Source organism: Mauremys reevesii, linkage group 15, assembly GCF_016161935.1.
Source record: "Mauremys reevesii isolate NIE-2019 linkage group 15, ASM1616193v1, whole genome shotgun sequence".
In the NCBI taxonomy this organism is placed as follows: domain Eukaryota; kingdom Metazoa; phylum Chordata; order Testudines; family Geoemydidae; genus Mauremys; species Mauremys reevesii.
The window spans coordinates 19,308,909-19,332,129 of NC_052637.1; the positions used below are offsets into that span (position 1 = coordinate 19,308,909).

General features: G+C 46.0%; 1 protein-coding gene across 9 annotated transcripts in view; it reads right to left on the reverse strand.

Annotated features, from left to right (window-relative positions):
• Window positions 1-270: 270 nt before the first annotated feature.
• The window catches only part of GAS7 (growth arrest specific 7), a 222,686-nt gene continuing 199,735 nt past the window's right edge, over window positions 271-23,221 (reverse strand). For all 9 annotated transcript variants that reach the window (XM_039501440.1, XM_039501438.1, XM_039501439.1 and 6 more), the window contains 5 exons: window positions 22,511-22,639; window positions 18,000-18,123; window positions 12,726-12,805; window positions 7,612-7,710; window positions 271-3,850 (listed from right to left, as the gene is read on the reverse strand). In XM_039501440.1, the coding sequence (XP_039357374.1) occupies window positions 3,737-3,850; window positions 7,612-7,710; window positions 12,726-12,805; window positions 18,000-18,123; window positions 22,511-22,639 (546 nt within the window). In that variant the 3' untranslated portion in view covers window positions 271-3,736. The remainder of the gene's footprint in view (window positions 3,851-7,611; window positions 7,711-12,725; window positions 12,806-17,999; window positions 18,124-22,510; window positions 22,640-23,221) is intronic.

Consider the following 23,221-nt stretch of genomic DNA (forward strand, 5'->3'; position numbering starts at 1 on the left):
AAGGGATGTGAAACAGGCAAAAAAATTGATGAATAAAAAAGGGGAAATTGATAATAATAAATTAAAGTTAAGAAATGCAGGTAACTGATAGGAGAAGCTAAAGGTATTACCAAAAAAATCTATGGTCAATATGATTAGAATAATTATTTTAATTTATTTATGTCCAGGATGTAGGTTTCATTACTAGATGGAGTGCTAAAATAGTCAGTAATGATGCAGAAAAGGCAGAAGTGTTCAATAAATATTTATGTCTTGCATTTGGAATGAAGCTGGATTATGTAGTTATTTATTTATATAATTATGGTGAAACACTTTCTGTTTCAACAGTAACTAAAACAGATGTTACACAAAATCTGCAAAACTGATAATTTGCACACAAAAGTTTTAAAAGAGTTGGCTGAAGAGTTCTCCAAATTATTCATTTTAATTTGTACTAAATCTTAGAAACTGGGATAGTACCAGAGGACTGGGAGAAAGCCACTGTTATGCTAATAGACAAAACTTTTCAAATTTACCTGCAGTAAGACTTAGGTTCCTAATGCTAGAGTCACCTTTGGAAATTGTACTTTTGAAAACATTACCCTACATTTTATTGACTTTTCCAGTGCCTGTCATCTAAAGTGCTCAGTAAAGATAACAGGAGGACACATCACTAAAGCAGAAAACCAATGTAATAATAATCAAACCAAATAAGTGATGAGGCTGGGAAGTGATCAGAGAAACAGCAGGAAAGGCAGGTCATCACAATGTGATGGACTCATTAGAGCAGCGAGGCAAGCCAGGTGAACTGGGTTCTAGTCTAGCCAGTGCTCAGAATATGCAGTGGTGTAGCCCCAGGAAATTACATTTCTAAATAGTGAGACAGGTGGCTGAGGGGCACACATTTTTAACACCATCTAGGGAAAACTCCTCTCTGATTGACTGTCTGGCCCCATTTGTCTGCCTCCTGGGGAAGAGCAGCCAATCACGGCTGCTGCAGGAAGCAGGCAATTCGCAGGCGAGGAAGGAGCAGAAAGCCCAGCAACTCAGGGTAACAGGGAGATGATTCTGATCAAAGTGCTAAGCTGCAGTCCCAGCACCAGCTTTGTAGGCATGATGGCAGAGGAGAGCTGTAAGATGGCATTTGAAGGAGGACAGTGTAAAGGCATTGCAAGTTTTTACAGGGTGCTCCTGCGCATATTGGGTGGTGTGGGAGAAAGTGTGAAGGTATTTGCTGGGCTAAACAAGCCAAGTTCTTTTAACTTCCTCTAAAATCATCTTTCCATTCCCCTGATCATCCTAATAGCCCTTCTCCAAACCTGTTCCAGTTAATCAAGTGGCAGGACCAAAAGAGCCATAACCAAGATTTCTGCTGAATCTAAAAAAAGGATCTTGCAGTCCTATGCAATGTCAAGAAGGGGTCAACTGCAAAGTTTAACAACAGGAATAATATTGGAGACAAAAAAAACTGTAATTCAAAGATAATGTCAAACTTACATAGCTGTATAACATCGAAGAGCTATAAATATCAAATGCCATTGGTGAGCATTCGGTCCCTAGTTCTGACAGTGAGAAACAGGAATAAATTCAGAGAAAAGCAACAACATTGGACAAGGGGCTACATTATAAGGACAGGTTAAGGGCCTGATTTTCAACAGTACTGGGCACCCTCAACTACACTGAACGTCAGATAGATATGCATGTCCTTGGTGCCTTAGAAAATCTGTTTGGCAGAGTAGAATATTTTGAAGACTTTGCAGTCCCGATGAAGTCTTCTTCGACTGAAGGATCATATCCACAACTGGTCAATTCAGTCTGTAGTCTAGAAGTACTCTTGGATTCCTCGCTAATGTTGACCTCTCTCATCACAACAGCTGTGAGTAATCTCTGTCCATCCTAGCAGATGAAAACCTGGCCTCAGTTATTTGTGCCTTCATCACTGCTGGACTACAACAATGTGATATACCTGGGCATGAAACCTTCAGCTGTTTGGAAACTCCAACTAGTGCAAAACACTGCAGTGTCTCCCCTTAGCAACTGTCCTCTTGCTCTACACTGTGCCCTTCCCATAGAATTTCAAATCAAGTTCAAGGTCTTGGTCCTTATCTTCAAAGCACTGCATGGTCAGGGCCCTAAAAGACCATCTAACGCTCCAAGATGAAGCCCATGGTTAGCTATGCTCTTTTGGCACAGTGGAAATCTCAACAAAAGAGTCAAGTTTATTTGTGCAGGAGACAGAATTTTCTCTGGGGCCAGTCCAAGACTGTGGAATGAACTCCCCCAGGAAGTAATGACTATTATAACCTCACCACTTTCAAGCTCCAAGTGCAAGGCACATTACTTTGACCTTGCCTTCGCTGATATAAACATGTAGAGACAGGGATATTTAATAAATAAGGTTTTTTTAAAAACTACCAAAACAAGACACTTCACTGCATGTTTCTCCTTCTGGGGGAGGATGAGAGAACAAACAACATGTGACAGATGTGTAGCTGCACTTCTTAATGCACTGCTGGAAAGAGCTCAGATACTAGTGACGAGTGCAGTATAAAAACCTATATAGAATAGAATAGAATAGACTTGCTAACTATCTGCAGACATCTGATGTGTCTGTGGGGGGGGGGGGGGAACAACGACGAAAGCGAGAAAGAGATGGAGAGACAGAGAGTGCATGGGCATCCAAAAGGCTACAAGCTAGGAGTTATTTCAAGGAAATTAAACAAAGGCTAATTTAAACTTGGATCCATTTGGTTGGGAAATGACCTCCCAAAGGGAGCATTAGAAGATCCTGCAGAAAGCAGAGACTGTAGGACATCACACTATATAGGTAGAAATGGACCTGAAGATCAAATTTATTCCATGGTAGGCGTCCTCTTTTTGTCACTTAAGTCAACCAGACAATTAATGAGGTAGCTACAGCACAACCGAGTTCTTCCTTGTAAATAGATGGTGCAAGAGGTCCCTTTCAGTCTTACTTTCTGTTAGCCTCAAAGAGAAATGGAGATGATAGAGGGTCTATATGTCTCTGAGTGGGATTATAAAACAGGAAGGGCTTGAACAGGTGTCTTTCCACTGTGGGGTTTTCTCCTAGCCTTTTGCCTTGTTTACTGCTTTGGGGAAGAGCCCGTCCCTCCCTGCACTCAGACATACTACCGCAGCAAGGTAGTTGTGCTAAAAAGTATTATACAAAATCAATGTACCCTCACAACACCCCTGTGAGGTAGGTAAGTATTATGAGCCCCTTATTATAAATGGAGGAAACAGAAAAGTTATGTGATGTGCCCAAGGCCATCCAGCTGAGCAGTGGCAGTGCTGGGATCCATGTTCAGGAGCTCCTTGCTTCCAGCATCATAGTCAAATGACTAGTCTGCTTCCATGGCAGAGGCTTGCTGCATGGCTGTTATTACATTCTACACAAAGAGAGTCATGCAATGGGTGTAGTGCAGAGTCACTGAAGAACAGAGCTCTCTCTGTACCAGGAAGCAAGGGCCTCGGTTTCTCCTGGCAGCTGGAAACTTCTGACAGGAAGAACAGACATCTGGCTTCTTAACCCTGGAATGTTGGGAGCTTAAGGCATAGCACAATGGGAACTGATGTGATGATCAAATGTGACAGAGATACTCCCTACAGACAATAAATACAAGGTATCTGGTAGCAGAGCAACCCTTTCGCCGTCCTGTATGTCTTCTGACCCTTTACAGGACCCATTAGCCTGGTTAAACCAGCAAACCCCTCACATATCACTAATCAGATCAGTCTATATTTCCATGTCCACAGGTCTGATATCTCCAGTTTTGTGTTCTTGTACCCACAGTTCCCTGTCTTTGGCAGGCTCCACTTTTTGAAGTAACTGATCGACAGGATCTATTGTCTAAAAAGATCAGAATGAGAAGCAAATTATCAAAAACACATATCAGAACACAGAGCAATTCCTGCTGCAAGATCTCCTTGCAACTGAATCAGTTGTGCCACTGTCTCAGGAGTAACAGCCTCCTCTCAATTACCTGGATCCATAAATGGGGGGTCAGACAAAATACAGGCTTTGCAAGAGGAATCATACCATTGGTGAGGCAAGTCCAATGTATGCTGCATCCAATTCCTGGTGTGACAATAGGGTTGCCAACTTTGTAATTGCACAAAACTGAACATCCTAGCCCCGCCCCTTCAATGAAGCCACGCCCCCTTCCCCAACGCTCTGCCCTCTGCTCACTACATTTCCCTTCCCTCAGTGCCTCGCTCTCCCCCACCCTCACTCACTTTCATGGGCTGGGGTGTGGGGAGGTGAGGGCTCTAACTGGGGGTGTGGGCTCCAGAGTGGGGCCAGAAATGGGGGGTTCAGGGTGCAGGGAAGGCTCTAGGCTGGGGGTTGGGGTGCAGGAGGGGGTGAGGGCTCCATCTGGGGGTGCAGGCTCTGGGATGGGGCTGTATATGAGGGGTTTGGGGTGCAGGAGGGGGGTCCAGAGGGGTTTCCGGGTTTGGGGGAGACTCAGGGCTGGGGCAGGGGGTTGGGGAGAACAAAATTAGTGGAGAAAAAACCTGCCAATTAAAAAAAAAATCAAACCATTGCTTGAAGACCTCTAGACCTTCATGTGTTTGGGGCAGGAACTTGACATTTTCAGGGGGATAGTCATAGGGTCAAAAAAATGTCTTACACTGTCTCCCAAAAAATCTGTCTCAATTTAGCCAAGTTCTAAAATGTGGAAAATCACCATTTGCAGCTGAACTTGTTCAATGATTGCTCAATCTTGTCACATTGTATTGTTTTGGAATGATTGCATGGAACTGTGTTTCCATATGGGTTTCAGGCAAAATCCCTGCTCTTGCAAATCAAAATATGCCTTTGTCTATGGCAGGAGCACCTCCTCTCTGTACTGAATGGGGAGTTAAGAATTTTTCCCATATTTTACAGACAGGATAACTAAAGACTAGAACAGTTGCTTCTGGGACAGCTTGGAACAGAATCCCAATTCCTGACCTACTCTTCTCACAAAGGAAGTTCCACATCTATGTGTTTCATCTTCCTTTCTGTAAAATTCTCTTCTTTGCTTACCATTACAAACTCACTGATGAATGTACGCATCATTTTGTACAACAGAACACAGGAATCCTAATTCCCAATCAGCTGATCTAACTACTAGATCACCCTTCCCTCCAAGAGCTAGGAACAAAACCTGATTGATAGCATTCTGTTCCTTAGCAAATAGTTGCACATGTGTTGATCCATTTTTATTAAAACATGTAACCCGCCCCCTCCTCCTTCCCCTTCCAGGGAATTCCATACAAAAAGTACATTAAAAGAATTGTCAAACGGTAGTAAAATGAAGGACTCCAATCCCAGAATTAAGACTGGCAGTGCAACCTTAATTTGGCTCCTTGTGTGTTTGCATTATGGAAAAGTATTTAATGTACTATTATTTTCACAGGACACCTGCCTCATATGGTGGCAAAGCTGTGTAGTGAATGAGGCTGTCCATAGCAGAAGATAGAAAGGATGCAGTGATTGTGGTAGTGAATTGCAGAAAGGGAAAACAGGAGCTTGTGTTTAAAGCAGTCTTCCTGAGACTTGTGAAATCTGGGTTCTTTCCTCGGCTCTGCAGCAGAGTTCCTATGTGATATTAGGCAAACTACTTAAAATGGACATTTTCAGAAGTGGCCACTAATTATGTGTTCCTATTTTGTGGGTGACCAGCCTGAGATATCTGAGGCCTGATTTGCACTGGTGCTGAGCACTTGCAACTGCAACTGAATTTAATAGCTCAACAACTCAGAAAAATTGATCACCCAATCACGGTGGCACCCAAAATTACTGGGGAATTTTTCAGTTTGAGTTTAATTTCTCTGTGCCTCCTGTCCCCATTCATAAAATACTTCCCTGCCTTTGAGGTGTTGTAAAGGTAAATTCATTAATGTTTGTGAGACTGAGATGCTATGGTGATGACGTTTAGATGGTTTGTAGTAATTGAGGCACATGTTGAATGCTGAGGATAAACTACATGATCAGCCTGTGAATAAAATATGTGGTCATGTAATTAGAGAGGACCATAATACATATGCACAAGGATCCAAATTAAGGTTGCACAGGCAGCTGTAACTCTGGTATTTCTTAACTTTTAGATGCTTGACTTTTCAGCTATAATAACATTCTTTTAACATATTTTCTTTTGAATATTATTATCATGGGGTGACTGGCCCTTTAAGGAGAGTCACGGCCCAGTCTGCCTAGTGACTGCCTTCTGAATGTCTATCTGGGAGTAATTCACTGTCCTAGGTGGCTGCTTAGTGGTTAATTAGTAAACAAGCACCTGGAGCTAATAAAAACAGCTACCTGAGTTTGGTTAGGGAAGCTGCTCTCAGAGAGAGGAGCAGTCCCAGAGAAAAGGTTATCAATAAATTAGGAGATATACCTATCTCATAGAACTGGAAGGGACCAGGAAAGGAGTCCAGTCCCCTGCCTTCACAGCAGGACCAAGTACTGTCCCCCCTTCCCCCCGATCCCTAAATGGCCCCCTCAAGGGTTGAATTCACAACCCTGAGTTTAGCAGGCCAATGCACAAACCACTGAGCTATCCCTCCCCTACAGGGTCTCCTAGGGAAGGGACAGGTGCAGCCCAGGAGAATGAACTGGGCAGGGGATCTCTCGGGGAGCCACTAGGGACTTACTCAGCAAAGAGCAGCATGGTTGGGAAGGAGTAGCAGCCAGCAGAACACCTTGCAGAGGCCCACACCCCAGGCAAGGAATTTAGCGTGTGAGTGATCTGTGGCTAAAGGGCCAGGATGTAAGACTAGTTACACCCAGAGGCAGAGGGTTTCTGGTAGAAGAGATGACTGAAGATTTTGCTTATGTTTTGTGTGGTTCTTTTCTATTTCATAAAAGAGACCCGCCGAAGAAGGTGCTCTGTGGTTCCCAAAGGCCTGCTTGGACTTGTTTATTGCCTTGGTAAGGGGAAACCAAGGCATGGCTCACCCATGGCACCAGGCCTGAGTGCAGTGGGGAGCGCTGGGACAACCTGCACTATGACAATTATTAGTATATGTTATGATGTATATGGCTATGATTGTATGATTTCTGTAATGTGAATATATACCTCAAAATATATCACAATATACTGAATACCACGCACATCAGAATACGTACCATATATGCAAGTATTTGAAAAGGTGCCAGTTTTACAAGATTTTACATTTTCATTTTGAAATAATGGTTGCTGTGATTGCCATCTTTCTTGCAACAATGAAGGACTGTGTGGAGCTGTGTGTGCTGCTGGGAGAGTGAGAAGCATCTATCTAGGAGAGGTGTAAATTAAAGTAAGGGGCTGCTTTGCCTTATGCCTTCCGGTCAAGCACTTCTCAGCCACACCCTGCACCACAGGGCTTTCATGATGAAACATTCCAGTGTACGTGCCCCTTCTCACCTGCTTCTCTGCTCTTCCATCTGTCTCGCCCCCAGGCTCTGGACGTCTCTGGAGATACATGGTAGGTGCAGAACCACAGACTCCCAAACTGGCACCACTTACACCTCAGTCTCCATTAGACAGTGGAATTTAGCACACTGTATACAAGACCAGGCTGGAGTTCAGCAGAGCCTCACTACAGCACTTGGACCAAAGGGACCTAAACAAAGAGTAAACTCACGCTTTGGTTGAACATGTCTGTCTCGTGCCGCAGCTGTGTGTACTGGCAAAGGTGCTGCCGAATCATTTCCACCCGCTCCACCTCCAGCCTTTCCAGCTCCTGTGAGAGAAAAATAGGCCCATATTTTGATCAGTAGCTGAGCCCGGAGTGCTGCATGAAGGCCCAGCATAGGGTTTGCTAATGGTCAAAGTTCCCACTACTGGTGACAGCTGGGGCAGCTGCCCCAGGTCTGGGCTTCAGAGCTGGGCTGTGTGCACAGTGTCTCAGTAAGTACACTTAGTGCAGGAGCAGGAGCAGGAGCAGGAGCAGTAGGTCTGGCCTGTGTCCAGTGCAGCTGGTGGGGGAAACAGCAAGGAACCAGCGCAGCTGGGAAGGAGACTTGTGCAGTTCCTCGACAATTCTGAACCTTGCCGAAGGTGACAGTCCTTGGAGATGAGGAAAGGCAGGAACTACAAGATCTGTGGAGGGCTGCTGCCTCTGGAGGCAGGGGCAGGAGGGACAAGGAGGCCCCGTTTCCCGGCTGCAGCCCTGCTTACTGTGCTGCTAGCTTCAGAAGTTACCCTGGAAGCACTGCTCTGGAGGCCTGGTGACATGGGTTATGCCCAGAGAGCTCATTCACCGGGGGAATGGCTATGTGTACAATAGCTTACCATAACTCAGCCAGCCAGGAGTGGACACAATCAAGATTTTAATTGACTGTTAGTTCGGGGCCTATCCTTTTCTGCCCGCCCTGAGGGTCAAGTGAGCCTCAGGCCACTGTGTTTCTTGGATTCTGATGATGTATCCAAGCCCCCTGAACATGGCCCCAGCCTGCTTTTTGATGCTGCTGGGAGAGTTTGGCCTGTCAGACCTGTCAAGCCTTTAGACCAAGGAAAAAACATTCCTAGCGGCACCATCACACACCTGCCAGTCTGGCTGACTCCCCAATCCTGTTCTGTCAGGAAGAAAGCTCTGTCTCCTACAATGACATGCAAAGGAGCAAACTTCTGCCTTCCATCATGGGAAACCATATTCACAGGGCATTTCTGGTGGCCACTTACTGAGAAGCACAGTGGAATGCAGTTTGGGGATAGGGGAGCACATGCACTAATGCTGGCAAGTTTCTTCATATACCTGTTATATGCTGTCTCTTTGTTAAATACCTTTCCAGAAAAAGAACTTCCAATGCCACCCAAAACTCCCAGATGAGCAAGAGATACATCATCCTGTCATAGATTCATAAAAGATTAGGGTTGGAAGAGACCTCAGGAGGTCATCTATCCCAGCCAGGGCTGTTAAGCTGGGCCTTAAAAACCTCTAAGGATGGAGTTGATACATTCCATAGCTGGAACTGGAGCCAGAATGGAGGGCTGTTTTGGAATTGATGGTCAAATGTTTATCATTATTATTATTAATTGGAGATATACCAATCTCCTAGAAGGTCATCAAGTCCAGCCCCTGCCTCACTAGCAGGGACAATTTTTGCCCCAGATCCTCAAACCATTGAGCTATCCCCCCCCTAAATGCTGCATGCTTTTTTTTGTGCATTGAATGTGCTAACTTGGTGGGTGGAACTCATGGGCATCACCCTTCCTGGGCCTGGAAGAAGACTTACTGCCATGCTTATGAGCATGCTTCCTTCCCTCCCAACTAGGCACTGCTATGGGGTCCATAGTACTGGCAGAACCAGACTCAATCTCCATGGATCTAACTGAGGCCTCACAGAGACCTCCACAAAGTGCTTCCTGAGGCGGAGAGCACAGCCTTCTTGGGTACAGCTTGTGAAGGACAGGCAGATACTGGACCTGGGTGAACTGTAGGCTTCTCCCAAGCAGTAGAGACAGAGTTGGCACTTGTTGCTGACCAAGAATGAATCACAGATCTTGAATTCTGGCATCTTCAGAATAATTCAGTACCCATTCATGGGTGCTGGGTGGGGAGTGGGGGACTGATGAAAAACAGATCCCGAAAATCTCTTAATTCCCCAAATTAACACTAAAACCACTAGAACTACAAGTAAAAACAAGAAAAACTATGCACAATTCTAAAACTTTTTTTTAAATGTGTCAGTGAGAGATGTGGGGACACTAGCAGATGAGGGGGCCACTGGAACCATGGGGTGGTGAGAAGGAACTGAGGGTGTGGTCAGTCCACCTTGCCCTTTATCACCTCGGATGAAACCATGAGGCGGAGCAATGGTGCATGTATTGACTAACAGACACTACTTTCAAATTATTTGGCTCCAGACACATGTGCATGTGTAAACCCTCAGTGGAATACAATAGGGACCATCACTCAAAAAGGAACCAAACAATTATTTGTGAGGAGGATCATGTGACTGATTTGCATGTGGCTAAGGACACCTCTACGCTGGAGCTGAAGGTATAATTTCCAGCTTGGACAGAAATACTCATACTGGCTTTGATTGAGCTAGTGCACTCTGAAGAGTGGTGTAGCTGCAGTGGCACAGGCAGTGGGACCGGCTAGCCACCCCAAGTAGAATCCCTAGGTGCAGCTAGCCCAAGGGTTCTCAAACTGGGGGTCGGGACCCCTCAGGGGGTTGTGAGGTTATTACATGGGGGGGGGTCATGAGCTGTCAACCTCCACCCCAAACCCTGCTTTGCCTCCAGCATTTATAATAGTGTTAAAAATATTAAAGTGTTTTTATTTTATAAGGGGGTTGCACTCAGAGGTTTGCTACGTGAAAAGAGTCACCAGTAAAAAAGTTTGAGAGCCACTGAGCTAGCCCATCTTGCTGCTTCAACTGTGGTGACTACACATCTGTTTTTAGTATGCTAGGTCAATCAAAAGTAGTGCATGTGCATCTAGCCAAGCTGGAAATTACATCTGCAGCTGCCATGTAGGCATACACTTAGACAGAAACTTCCTTGAGGACATTAAGTAAAGAAAATTTTAAAAAATAATAATCAAACTCTGAGTATGGGTTTCATTTGGAACTGAACTGCAGTTCAGTCAAGAGACTTTATGTGTATGAAGATACAGCCTTATGGGAACATTTCTCAATCTACTTTGATTTAAAACAAATCTTTCATATTGCTTGTTGGGCAGTGGCCTCTGTCTGCCGCTGCAGGACTTGTGAGCTCTATTAACTCCCCAGGAGTGAAAATCCTGCTCATTTACACCAGTGCATAGCAAGAGTCATTGCACGATGGGTGTCAATGGATTTGCCCCAGTGTAAATGAGAAAAGAATCAATCCCGCCCCACAGTAGGAGAGACAGATAATTATTTACTGTCAGTCATTCTGCTTCTCTGAAGAGATCACCTCTCAGGATTTTCACTCACCCACCTGCCTCCCCTGGGAGTTAGTGAGCTTTGAGTGTTGAATGTTGGGTCTGCCCACTGGGCACTCAGTTCTGACTTGCCCAGGTCTGATCTAGAATGGCTCATTCTTTTGTATTTGTTTGAAATAAAAAAAATAGGTAGCTTTTTAATTGCCTGTCAGGAGAGCTCCTAGTTCCCATTCTTGAAAAGAACCGGCTGCAATCTTTAAAGCCCCTGTGGTACCTCTGTTTGGAGCATGCCCATAGGAGCATGTGAGGTGAATTGGAGAAGAGCCCTGGAGCCCACTTACAGGTGCTTCAGAAGGCCTTAAATTACTCCTGAGGGAATTATGTGACACTGCACAATGCAGAATTTTGCAGAAATTAACATGGTGCGCACAGAATTTCCTTTCCCCCACAGAAATGTGCTAGCAACCACTAGGGGCCGCTGGACGCAGCAGAGTCCAGCTCGCACATAAAAGACACTGCTGAGGAGCTAGAGCAGTGGTTCCCAAACTGTGATTCATGAACCCCTGGGAATTCACGAACTGTTACAGGGCGTTCTCGGAAAAAAATTCCCCAATGGCAGACAGAGCTGTCCCTAGGGACCCCGGCAGCCTGGGGCCAGCAGCCTGGAGCCCCTGGACTTCCAAGAGCTAAGCAGATCAAAGCAAGCATATCTACCACACTGAGGAGATTTCAACTTCAAGACTCCTTATAATAAATGGAAAGGGAGGTGGATATTTTTTGCTGTTTTTAAAATTAAATAAGTAGCTAATGTTGTTTTAAAAATGATGATGAAGAACAAGTTTAAGCTTTGTTTTAACATACATTGTTTGCCTGGACTGCTCAAGACCTGAATGCTTATGTAGGAGCTTCTTAAATACCTTCCTGCTGTTCCACATCTGACACTCCTTGATGAAACATAGGAGCCTTGTCTTGTAACAGGCTTATTCAAAGTGATACAAGCTATGAAAGTGAGATTTTGGCAGAGTGTTGTGTTTTCATAATGTAATAAAAATGTTGTCATGATAAATAATAATTAATAATAAATAGTGTTTAATAAGCATGTCATAAAACAAATTTTGTATTTCCAAGATCACTGCTTTTATAATTTATACTCAGATAAAGGAGAAAATCGCCTGGAAATGTTCATTTTCAGGAGGGGGTTCGCGAGACTTGACATTTTAGTGAAAGGGGTTCACAGGTTGTTAAAGTTTGGGAACCACTGAGCTAGCGGGTTCCTGGCAGCTGCAGTTCCCAGCATGCCCTGAGGGAAGAAGAGGGAAGTGCACAGGAAACTCCGTGCGAGCCTGGGACAGAACATCAGGCTTTTTCTCCCTCTGGATCCCTCGGCTCTGGAGGGGGGTTGCGGGTATCTAGGCTGAGAAGCAGAATTACCAGCAATTATCTCACACTATGTGCTGGGCATACTTATGTGCTAAATTGCAAAACCATGGGATAAAAAATGATTGCAAACCTTATTAATTTATAAATGTAGTCACCATTTAGCATGCCTTTTACTGCTCTTCCCTCCTCTCACTACCCCACTTTTGCTAGCCTACTTCCACCATTCCTAACACCTGAGCAGCTTTAAACTACTGCCCCTTTACACTCAGACTGTGAGGAAAATGTTGTTTTCTTTTTTCCTCCCCAAATGACACTATGCTTGATTTATTGGATGAGCAATATAGTGGCAGGTTAAAGTCTGTTATCTCTTCTGTATTGTGGTTGTAAATGGAGAGATACTAGGGTGATCAACATGATAGATTATCTTGAAGGGCTTTCATCACAAGGAGAAGAAAAAAAAAGAGCAGTATTAGAAACACAAAATGCTACACACTGATACATACCAGAGTGCTGGTCACCATTTCTTCAAACCACTTGGATTGGGCTTGATTATAAAGATCCACACAACGCATTAGGTCATCTCCTGGGAAGATCAAGATATCAGTAAGTCATCCTCCTAGTTCTCATAAAGGAATGAAGTGGGAAGTGACAGGTTACTTTTCATTTATAGTCATACATTTGAAGGCCAGAATTGACCATTAGGTCATCTAGTTTGACCCCCGGAACAGAACAGCCATAATTTCTGGTTGAACTAGAGCACATCCGTATTAGATTTGTTACGTGCAAACAGAAAACAATCTCACCATATACTCAGTGCTAGAAAAGGGCCAGCTGGCCAGTTTCCCAAAGCTGAAAACATTTATTAGCAAAACTAATTGGATGGGTGGGGGGAGGGATCTACACATAAAAATGTGAACGATAATTGGAATTCCTTTAAAAACATTTTACTAGGTGCCCAAAAAGCCACAATTCTGCAGTCATGAAAGAAGGCAACTTCAGTTCAAAATACATCCTGGTTAAGATGAAAAGTAAGAGCAGCAATAAAAAGTTTAAAACAACAACTTATGACAAACTGAAACTAGGAGAATTTGAAAACAATGATTTCTGGACTTGTCTGGTAGCAACTCCACAGTTCAGACTGCATTTGAAACTGGGTTTAACAGGGGGATTTATCGCATGTAGTGTAGACGTGACAAATCGATCGTCGATTGCTCTCCCACCGACTGCTGAACTCCACCGCGGAGAGAGGCGGAAGCAAAGTCGATGGGGGAGCGGCGGCCGTCGATCCCGTGCCGCGAGGACGTGAAGTAAGTGATTCTAAGTCAATCTAAGATATGTTGACTTCAGCTACGCTATTCTTGTAACTGAAGTTGTGTATCTTAGATCGATCCCCCCGCCTAGTGTAGACCAGGCCTAGAAGACCCCCTCTCCCTGTGCCAAACTGCTGGTTGTAAGCAGTGGAGCTCCCGGGGCAGGGGCAGCATGTTCTTTATGAACGTTAAGCTCTGGAATTCCCTTCCCCCTGCTCCACGAGAGCCTGGATTTTTGGCCTTCTGCATATACTGTAAGAGCTGTATTTTCCTCTAGCATTTGGAGAGAAGACTGATGGAAGGGGATGTTATTTTGCTTGTTGGCAGGCAGCCGTAGCTGTAATTATCAGGGTAAGATGGGCAGCTTGTAAACAATTTATTATATGAGTTTCCATCTCATTTCTTGCTGTGACACATCAAAGGACACAGAGCCTGGGGTGAGCACTGAGTTATTATTATACACAGCAATGAATAAGCTGCATTCTATGTATTCCAGGCTCCATTTTCCTTGCGCTCTGTCTCAGACAGTGTCCAGGGCCTTGGCAATGGAGCAGCATTCCGGGGGCAATTAGCTAGCTACCTCCAGATCATGGATTTTAATTGCAGTAGCTGCGGTTTCTGCTAAGGCAGCAGAGCCCAGCTTGTGCTGGAGGCACTCAGCACCTCTCCGGATTTGGCTCTCTCAGACATCTTGGGGCTGAACACCAGGAAAACTCTGGGTTAGGTTAGAGGGGCTGAGGCCCAGAGATTTCTTTGAAAGAGTAAATCTGCTTCCCGGATTAAGCTATTCATTAGGGATGCGGGGTCACTGTGGTGAAGCCCCCTCACTAGCCCCTCCCTGCCAGCACTGCAAGCCCTGTGGAGTGGCTGCCATACTGCACACTACAGCACAGCTGGCTGCCAATGCGACTCCTGCCCTGCAGCACAGATCCCAGGAAGAGACAGAACAGAGTAGGGAGCTCAGGTTTCTGTGGGGCAACTCCAGATCATGTGCACACGTCCCTTTCTGCCTGTTCTCCTGCTCTGCCAGATCCAGCAGGAGCAGGGGGCTTTGGAGTCTAGTGGTGGGTGCCAGGGAATGGGGAAGAGCTCCGAGCCTGGTGGGTGCATGTGTATATGCAGGCAATAGCGTGTGAGTGTGTGGCAGCATTCAGAGCTTGGGTGGGGGTTCAGAGCTGAGGTGTGGTTGGGTGGAAGGTTCTCAGCATGGGGGAGAGAGGTGTGGAGGGAGTAGGGTTGCCAGGCACCCGGTTTTCAACTGGAAAGCCTGGTCAAAAAGGGACCCTGGCGGCTCTGGTCAGCACCGCCAACTGAGCTGTTAAAAGTCCAGTTGGCGGCAGGGGCCCGGGGCTAAGGCAGGCTCCCTGCCTGCCCTGGCTCCACATGGCTACCGGAAGCGGTTGCCAGATCCTGGTGGTCCCTAGGCACATGGGCGGACAGGGAGGCTCCGCATGCAGTTCCTACCCCGAGTGCTAGCTCTGCAGCTCCCATTGGCCGGGAACCACGACCAATAGGAGCTGTGGGGGTGGCGCCATAGGGACCATGCATCCCAGACTCCCTCCCACGCTCCAAACTCCTGCCCCAGCGCAGAGTCCCATCCTGCACCCAAACTCCCTCCCGGAGCCCACACCCCACACATCCCTAAACCCCAACCACCTGCTCCAGCCCTGAGCCCCCTCCTGCACCCCAAACCCTTCATCCCTGCCCCCACCCCAGAGCCCTCACCCCGCACACCCCAACCTCCTGCCCCAGCCCAGAGCCCCCTGCTGCACCCCAAACCCCTCATCTGCGGCCCCACCCCATCAGCCACCATCCTCATCACTTCACACACTCCTTGCAGCCTCCAGGCCATAGTTCAGCCGTCCCAGACTCACCTCTGCTTCTCTTAGGGTTCTTCACCCTCCCCAAGCCTAGGAGGGCTGCAGTGGGGGTCCCCTCTCCCACTTCCCAGGCTGAGAGTGGCAGCCCTGGCCCCCATGGGACTGGGGCTGACATCAGGAGCACCAGCCGACTGGGGCTGGCTCCTCGCAGCATGGCGGGGCTGCTACTGTCAGCCCGCCCCACGAAGAGGGGCTCCCGCTGTCAGACCTGACAGTGACTGAAAAAAAAATCCTGATATTTGAGAGTTCTCTCATGAATACAGGAGTTGGGCTTAATTTTACTTAGAAATCATGTCCCTCAGAATTAATTCGGGAGAGCTGGCATGTCTGCACTTGTAAATGAGGGGGAGGGTGGATTGGCAGGCAGGGGATGTGGGCAGGGAACAGAGAAGATCTAGATTTGAGGGGAGTGGGTAGGACTAGGCTGGGATGAGGAGAGAGCAATGAGAGGTCACAGAGGGATGAATACAGCTTGTCTCCACCCTGTCCTTTTCTGTACAGTTCCCCCGTTTGTCACTCTGACAAGTTGAAGGGTGCAAGGGGGGGGGGACCTATTCCCACACAATTCCTCTAGCTAAACAGTTCCCAGTTACATACCATAGCAGTGTCCCAGTGTTTCACTCAGAACATATGGCCAATCTACAGAGAGTGGAGCATGTGATACCTGCACCACTGACAGCTATTTTCGCACAAAAGTCAGCGATTTATGGAAGTTTTGGAAGATGCAGCACATCTCCTGCAAGGCTGTCTGTGGACAGCTTCTGCTGCTGCCTCTGTGCTCCTTATCAACTCCACCAGGAGCCAGAGGATCTGTTTGATTTACAGACAAGCAAAAATAAACTATTACATTAAAAAAACAACATTGTTTTGATGATGTTCTCAGATCATGTGTTGTCTCAAATGGATCATCCCAAGGCTCTCTCCTGCCACCTAGTGGACAGAATCAACCAACATATTCATAGTTTTGTAAAGCCCAGTAATTGTGAAAGCTATGAAGAATAAGGCCCAGAAACCCAAAGGTACTTACGTGCCTAAACCTCAGATTTAGGTGCCTAAGTCATAGTGTTAGGCACCATTGAGTCCACAAAACCCCTACTTGGCAGCCACCAAACCCTGCAGGTTTCACTTGGCACCTAACTTTTCACTGTAACAGTTCCCTAGCTGCCTACTGGGGTATGTGCACTTCTGCCTGTCTCTTGCCTAAGTTCTACTGCAATCCATGAACCGGATGATGATACCTGTGGGAAGATACCTGTGGGGCCTACTCTGGTAGGCATGTTGAGAGACTGACTGCCAGATTGGGCCCCATTCAAAATCTGTCTGGAGGAGGTCGTTTGGTCACTATCAGCCTTGTAACCCTGGGTGTCTTGTGCCTGCGCAATTTAGGTCCAGAGCTCTGACCCCAACAGCCTGCCAGCAACCCACAAGCCTCACATTGACCTGCAGATGGGTCATCAGCGAGATTGGGCACAAACCACAGAGGCGTTAGAGCGTCTCAGTGACAGGGTAGTAGCCAATGTTTACCATTGGCAAAACAATGCATTTTCCCCACATCCTGTTCTTGGAAATAGCTGGACCAGTTTTGTTGGAACGTTCCAAAAAACTTCAGAGTAAGGCAGACACCAGGCATGGGGAATTTTACCCTGAACAGTTAAAGTTTGGTGAAGTTATAAGGGTCTTATTGTAGAAAGTATTGACCAATTTTAACTAGGGGTTTTGCTGACAGCTCCATCACTGACTAACTGGAAGGAGTGGGATAGAAATCATAGGCAAAATTGTCTTTCAATAGATTTGTAAGTCCAATCTAAGACATGTTGGGCCCTCTTCTTTCTACCCACACTGCTCTCACTGAAGTCCCCAGTGACCTCTTTCTGGCCAAACCTAAGGGCCTTTACTCCATTTTCACCCACCTCTGCTGGTTTTCACTCTGTCAGCCATCCTCTCCTTGCCGAGATCTTTTCCTCTCAGCTTTTCAGAATAATATCCTCTCCTGGTTTCCCTCCTGACAATTTCTTCCATTTCCCTTCTGGTGGGTCCTCCTCCGCCCTGTCAGTGGGGTATCCCAATGCTGTGCTCCCTGCTAGTCTCACTTGACTCCCTGTATCTCATCAGCTCACTGGGTTCAGGTATCAGCTCTACGCTGCTAACTCTCAAATCTCTTTCCATCATTGATGTTTCTCCTTCCATCCAATTTCCTAGCTTGGCCTGTCTTGCCGATATCGCCTCTTGGATGTCTTGTCATCTGTTAAGCTTACCATGGCCAAAATCAAGCTCCTTCTCTCCCTTCCCAAATCTTCTCCAGTTCCCCCACTTCTCTATCATTGTTGACAACATCCCCATCTTCCACACCACTCAGACCCACAATCTGGTGATTACTTTTTCCTCCTCCCTTTTCCTTCCCCCATACATGCAAATTCTGCTGCTGCTTGCTCATCACCTCACCAGGAACATCTTTTTCTTCCCATCTCGACAGCCTCGTCTCTCATTCTGGCCCCCTTCGCACCCCACCTCATCTACTGCAACATACCCCTCTCTGGCTTCCCTAATTCAGTTTACCAGATATGAACCTCAAGCCTCACTCACTCACCAGCCTGAGTGGACTTCCGCCTCGCTTTCTTGATCTCCTCTTCTGCCTTGTTGCTGAGCTTTATCTCCAACTGCTGGGTTTTCATTTCCAGATCCTTCTGCCTCTCTGTCAGGGCTTTCCGGGCCTTGAATAAACAAAGCACACCAGACATGCCTTACAGGAGAAGAACTTCCAGCTGCCTCATGATGTCTACAGAGTCCGTCTCCTCCCAAATGAAATCATCCCTGTACAGAAAGTAGGTACTCTGTAGTGATATGCATGCTGGGGACATTTTATGTCACCTAATGTGTCCTTTGAAGCCCGGTTCTCATTAGCTTCAGCCAGCCTGTCTCAGCAGTGATTAGGTTTAAGAATAGACACCTCTTTTGCTAACCAAGAAGCCAAGTGAAAAGCTCAGGGAACTGTCCCTCCTGACTTAGATTGAAAACACTCTATGGCAGTGACAATGCAAGCTGCACAGGTGATCATGCACCAAGTGCCACAGAGCCCTTGTTAGGGCTGCTCTTGATGGCTCTGTGGTCTGCTTAACAAGCCACAGACACTGGGGACCTGGCCAGGCAATTTCATGAGAAAAAATGACAACTTACAGGAACCCGGGTGTTACACCCTATAGTCAATGAACCTAGAGCTGGGTGAAATTTTCTGGATGAATCTTTTTTTTTTAGTTTGTTTATAGTTTTAAATCAGCTGGAGCTAGTAGTGAGTACAATAAGTGGGTTTCCCATATTGTAGGTGAGTACCCCAAGCACTGGACTCTTGGGTCCGCAGGGGGTGGGTCTCTCAATTTCCTCTTGAAGCTGTTCCATTCTGTATAACTAATCAACTATTCATTGCAGCAGGTACTGGAACCCACATGCCCCACAGATCACCGGGCTTACAGAGTCACTCTTCTGCTCTTTCTCTGGCTCAATAAATATTTAATACTAAACAAAGTGCTACTGTTTTAGCAGGAGAGACTGCGAGAGCCCACCCCATCTCCAGCCCCAGAATATCCAACAGCTCAGTGGATGTGGCCCTTGGCTATAACCCTAGAAACCCAAGTTCAAGTCCCTCATGCCTGACGTAGAGCAAGACTATGACCTTAAGTCTTGCAATTTAAAAGCAAGAGCCCTAACCACCAGGCTATAGGATCTGGAGTGGGGGGGGGTACCTCTTCCTTTAGTGGCTTTGTGAATGGCATCTCCAAATTTCATTTGCTTTTAATAGAAAAAGTGGTTTAAAATACCCAAAATCTAAGTGATACATTCATATGACCCAAAATGTTTGTTTCACTGAGAAAACCAAAGAATTTTCATTTTGGTTTGATCTGAAATGAACTGGGGTTGGGTTTTTGGTTACTGATGAATTGATTATTGCTCAGTTTTAGCCCAATGTAGTGATGACTCATGTTATAAGGGTTAGCAATATTAAACACCAGATTCATTTGATAGTCCTAATTGCTGCCCCATTACCCAGGGGTCTTGTGTTAGGGACACAAAGCCCTCTCCATTTTGTTCCTGTTACCTTCTGGGGGTGGCTGGTTGGGGTCCCCATCTCCAGCAGCTGCTAAGGGGGGGATACTGCCACCCCCAATTTGACACCCGTGTCATCAGAGGAAGGGCTGCTGCCCTCCCCACATAGTGCAGACACACTGGTAAACTGAAATCTGGTGGCCCAGAGTGCAAGGGGTTTCCCTGTGATGAAGGGAGACCCTGCAGAGAAACTGGCGATCTGGGTCAGGTCTAGGGCTTGAAGGGAGATGGGGCACTGCAGGAGGGAGGGAGAAGCCCTGGGTCTAATCTTTCTGTTTTGGGGCACAAGAACCGGTGAAATTAAAAGGTGGAAAATTCAAAACTGATAAAAGAAAATACTTTTTCACACAATGTGTAATCAGCCTATGGAACTCACTGCCACTGGATGTCACTGAGGCCCAAAACTTACCAAGATTTAAAGAGGGATTGGACATTTTTTATATTACAAAAATATCCAGAGTTGTTATGGTAAATACTAAAAGGAGCAAATGTTGAAAGGAATGCCAACCCTCCTGCTACTAGGCTCTGAGTATGAGGGCGTAAGAGGAGACTTTCATGGGGAGTCATTGCCCCACATCTGCTACTGCAGGGTTCTGGCACTTTCCTGTGCAGTGGCAGGTGCTGGCCACTATCGGAAAGAGGATCCTGGACTAGATGGTCCTCAGGTCTGATGCAGCCTGGCAATGCCTACATTCCTATGCCATGTAAGTGCAAGGCTTGGTGTGTGCCACCGCTTCTTGCCCATGCCCTCGCCTCTTGCAATGGGTGAGAGTAATTACAGGAAGGGAGGTCCAGTGGCTATGGTACTGCACAGAGACGAAGGGAATCTGCTTTCAATTCCTGACTCAGCCACAGGCTTCCTGGGTGACCTTAGGCAAGTTCCTCAATTTATTCTGTGCCTCAGTTCCCCTCTGTAAAAGCAGGGATAGCATTTCCCTGCACACAGCAGTGTTGTGAGGATAAAATTCATGAATGATTGTGAGGCACTGACACTACAATGATGAGAGCAGTGCAGACAGTCCAAAAATATGAATCATCCCCAGTCACCAATGGAGCAAGCCAGACACTCAGCCCTTGCAATACTGTCCATTGAAAAAAAAACATTGTTGGAGAACTGGGTTCCTTCAATGTGACAAATGAATTCATATACAAAAAGGCTTTCACAGGGCAATTCAAAATGAGTTTAATCTACAGGGTGCTTTATATCAGCCTGTTTCTGTGTAGCAGAGATAAACTATAAAGCTAGGCAGCCAGGGAAGAAAAAGTGTATCTTGGACAGCAAGCAAAGAAGAGCTCAGTTCACCTGCTCTAGAAAAGGGCTCTTCAGAGTCTAAGCATTTAAGACCAGGGTGCTTAAAATCATGATTAAAAACTGATTTTTAAATTCCAATCCTTATTTTTAATGTGTTGATCAGATTTTGTTATTTGCACGGTGCTTGTTCTTTACTGTCTTATTATTTTATAGTCTTCAATTGTGAATGTGGATGTCTTGAACTTTTCTTTAGTTTTCTGATTGTTATAGAATTTCAGGGATTTTTTTTTTAAATATTTTAATCTGAAGTTGCAGTAACAAAATTTTAAATTAGTTTTTCCAAAGCCTTAATCTGATTTAAATGAACAATTTATTTGAAAAATCAAGTGATTTAAATGGTTTAAATCAATCACCTTGATTTAAATTGCTCCATCATGTTAACAGACCTAATTTGAGAGTATAATTACTGCCACTGTACATGCAGGTGAGGAAACTCTAGGCACACATTATCATGCTACCCACCTGTGAATACATGAACCCTGTCTGTACGCACAGTTGCTGAGGTTACCTAAACACACAAGTTAGACATGTTTTGCACAAGCTGTTGCCTGTTTAGTTAAAAATCAGGCCAACATTCTCTTGCCTCCCGTAACATATTGGTGATTTTGACCTAATTTGGAGGCTGCTACTTGTGTATGTGCTGAGTTACACACAGACATCCCAGCGCTGGAATAATGGCTCTCTACATCGACTTCACAGGCAATTACTGATGGGTTAATTTTGCAGCTTTGAAAGACTTTGAGGGAGGAATATTTGGTGTTGGGCTTAGCTGGCCAGGCCATAAGAGGGCATTGAAGCTGATGGTAATGGAGCCTGGCAGAGGGCTATCTCCTTTGTCTGTGTCATGCTGAGCAGATGCCACCCAGGGGGTCTGTATTTGTTTTCTGATCCATTGATTTAATTATCCCTCTGGATAAATGGTTGGATAATGCTTGCTTCAGACATAAGTCTAAATAACTTAGCACAGCTGGGGAAAGTGCTTTCCATATAAGCAGTGCAGACTGATAGTTTTCCATGTGCTGTGACCCTGGCTGTCTGGGAAGGCCATGTGATGTGCACTCCAGCATATAGTTTGGTTCCTGTGAGAATGCTCAGCAGGGACTTAACAACCAACACCTGGATCATTCAGCAATATTGTGTTTCAGCTTCATACAGGACACAAACAGTGCTGGCACCTGGCTTTTCCTGACCTTTCTCCAGTCAGAGAGTCAGTCAGGAGAAGGGGTGGAATGCAGAACAGGGGATGAGGCACGACCTCAGGTGTCTGCTGAAGGTGTGTATACAACTGATACAGGCTTTGCTGGTGACTTTAGATTACCCATGATAGATTGACATCCCTACCAGGCCCTGTCTGGCTAATGTGGCCACGGAGCATCCATCAGGATGGATATTTTCACCTAATGCCATAGCAATATATTAACTTAGAGAGTGAGAAGGGTTGGGTTAGAGACACAATTCAACGCAACAAAAATATCTCCAGACATGACACTGCTTCCCTGGTTTCCTATGAATCACCAGAACAGAACAAGACTTCAGGAGTTTAGCACAGGAGACCACACACAGCCTCTGGGAGAGTCCTCTCCTGTGTAGTTAGAAGCTGAAAAGAAGCATTCCATGAATTGTTTTTTCTTGTGTCTCAGATGAGATTATCCCACCAAAGCTCACTTTGCTTCATTCTCTGCTCTTACCTTTTCTACTGCTGTGTAGCGACTAGCCAGCTGCTTCCGTAAATCCGCGATGTGATGGTCATATTTCTTCATGTCTTTCTTAAAGTTCTCTCTGAAGTTGAGCAGTGGTTTCTCCACCTCACTCTGGAGCTGGGAATGACAATAGAAGGGGCATTGGGAAGTGCTAACAGCCAAGCGCTGATCGGGAGCATAACATGGCTGGATGCAGTTAACTGTTTCTCCTGGAAGGCTTGCTCACAATGGATGAGAATGTGGTACTCATACTTAGCCAGAGATGCAATTTTAGCAGCCTGATGGCAGAACGGGCTAAGGATCTTTCCCTTCCCAAAGAAAGCCTGGAGCAAAGCTGCCTCCACCCCAACCCATCAGTTAAGGGATGTAGGAGGAATTTCTCAAAGGTCACAAAATTCTTAAGCTCTTGCTATCCTCTCTCATTGGAAAGCCTGAAACCTTTAATCTTCTATAGAGATACTTGTAACAGCCACCATCACAGTGCTTCGTATACATGTAACGAATTTATCCGGCCCATGCCCTGGGGGAACAGTGCTGTTATCCCCATTTTCTGATGGGAACTGAGGCCCAGAGAGAGTGAGCGACTTACCCCAGGTGATCCAGGGAGCCAGTGGCAGGACCAGGAATTAAACCCAAACCTCCTGTGCCTTAACCACAAGACTGTCCCGAAGGTGGCAGGAAGCTGCCTCTCCCAGGAGC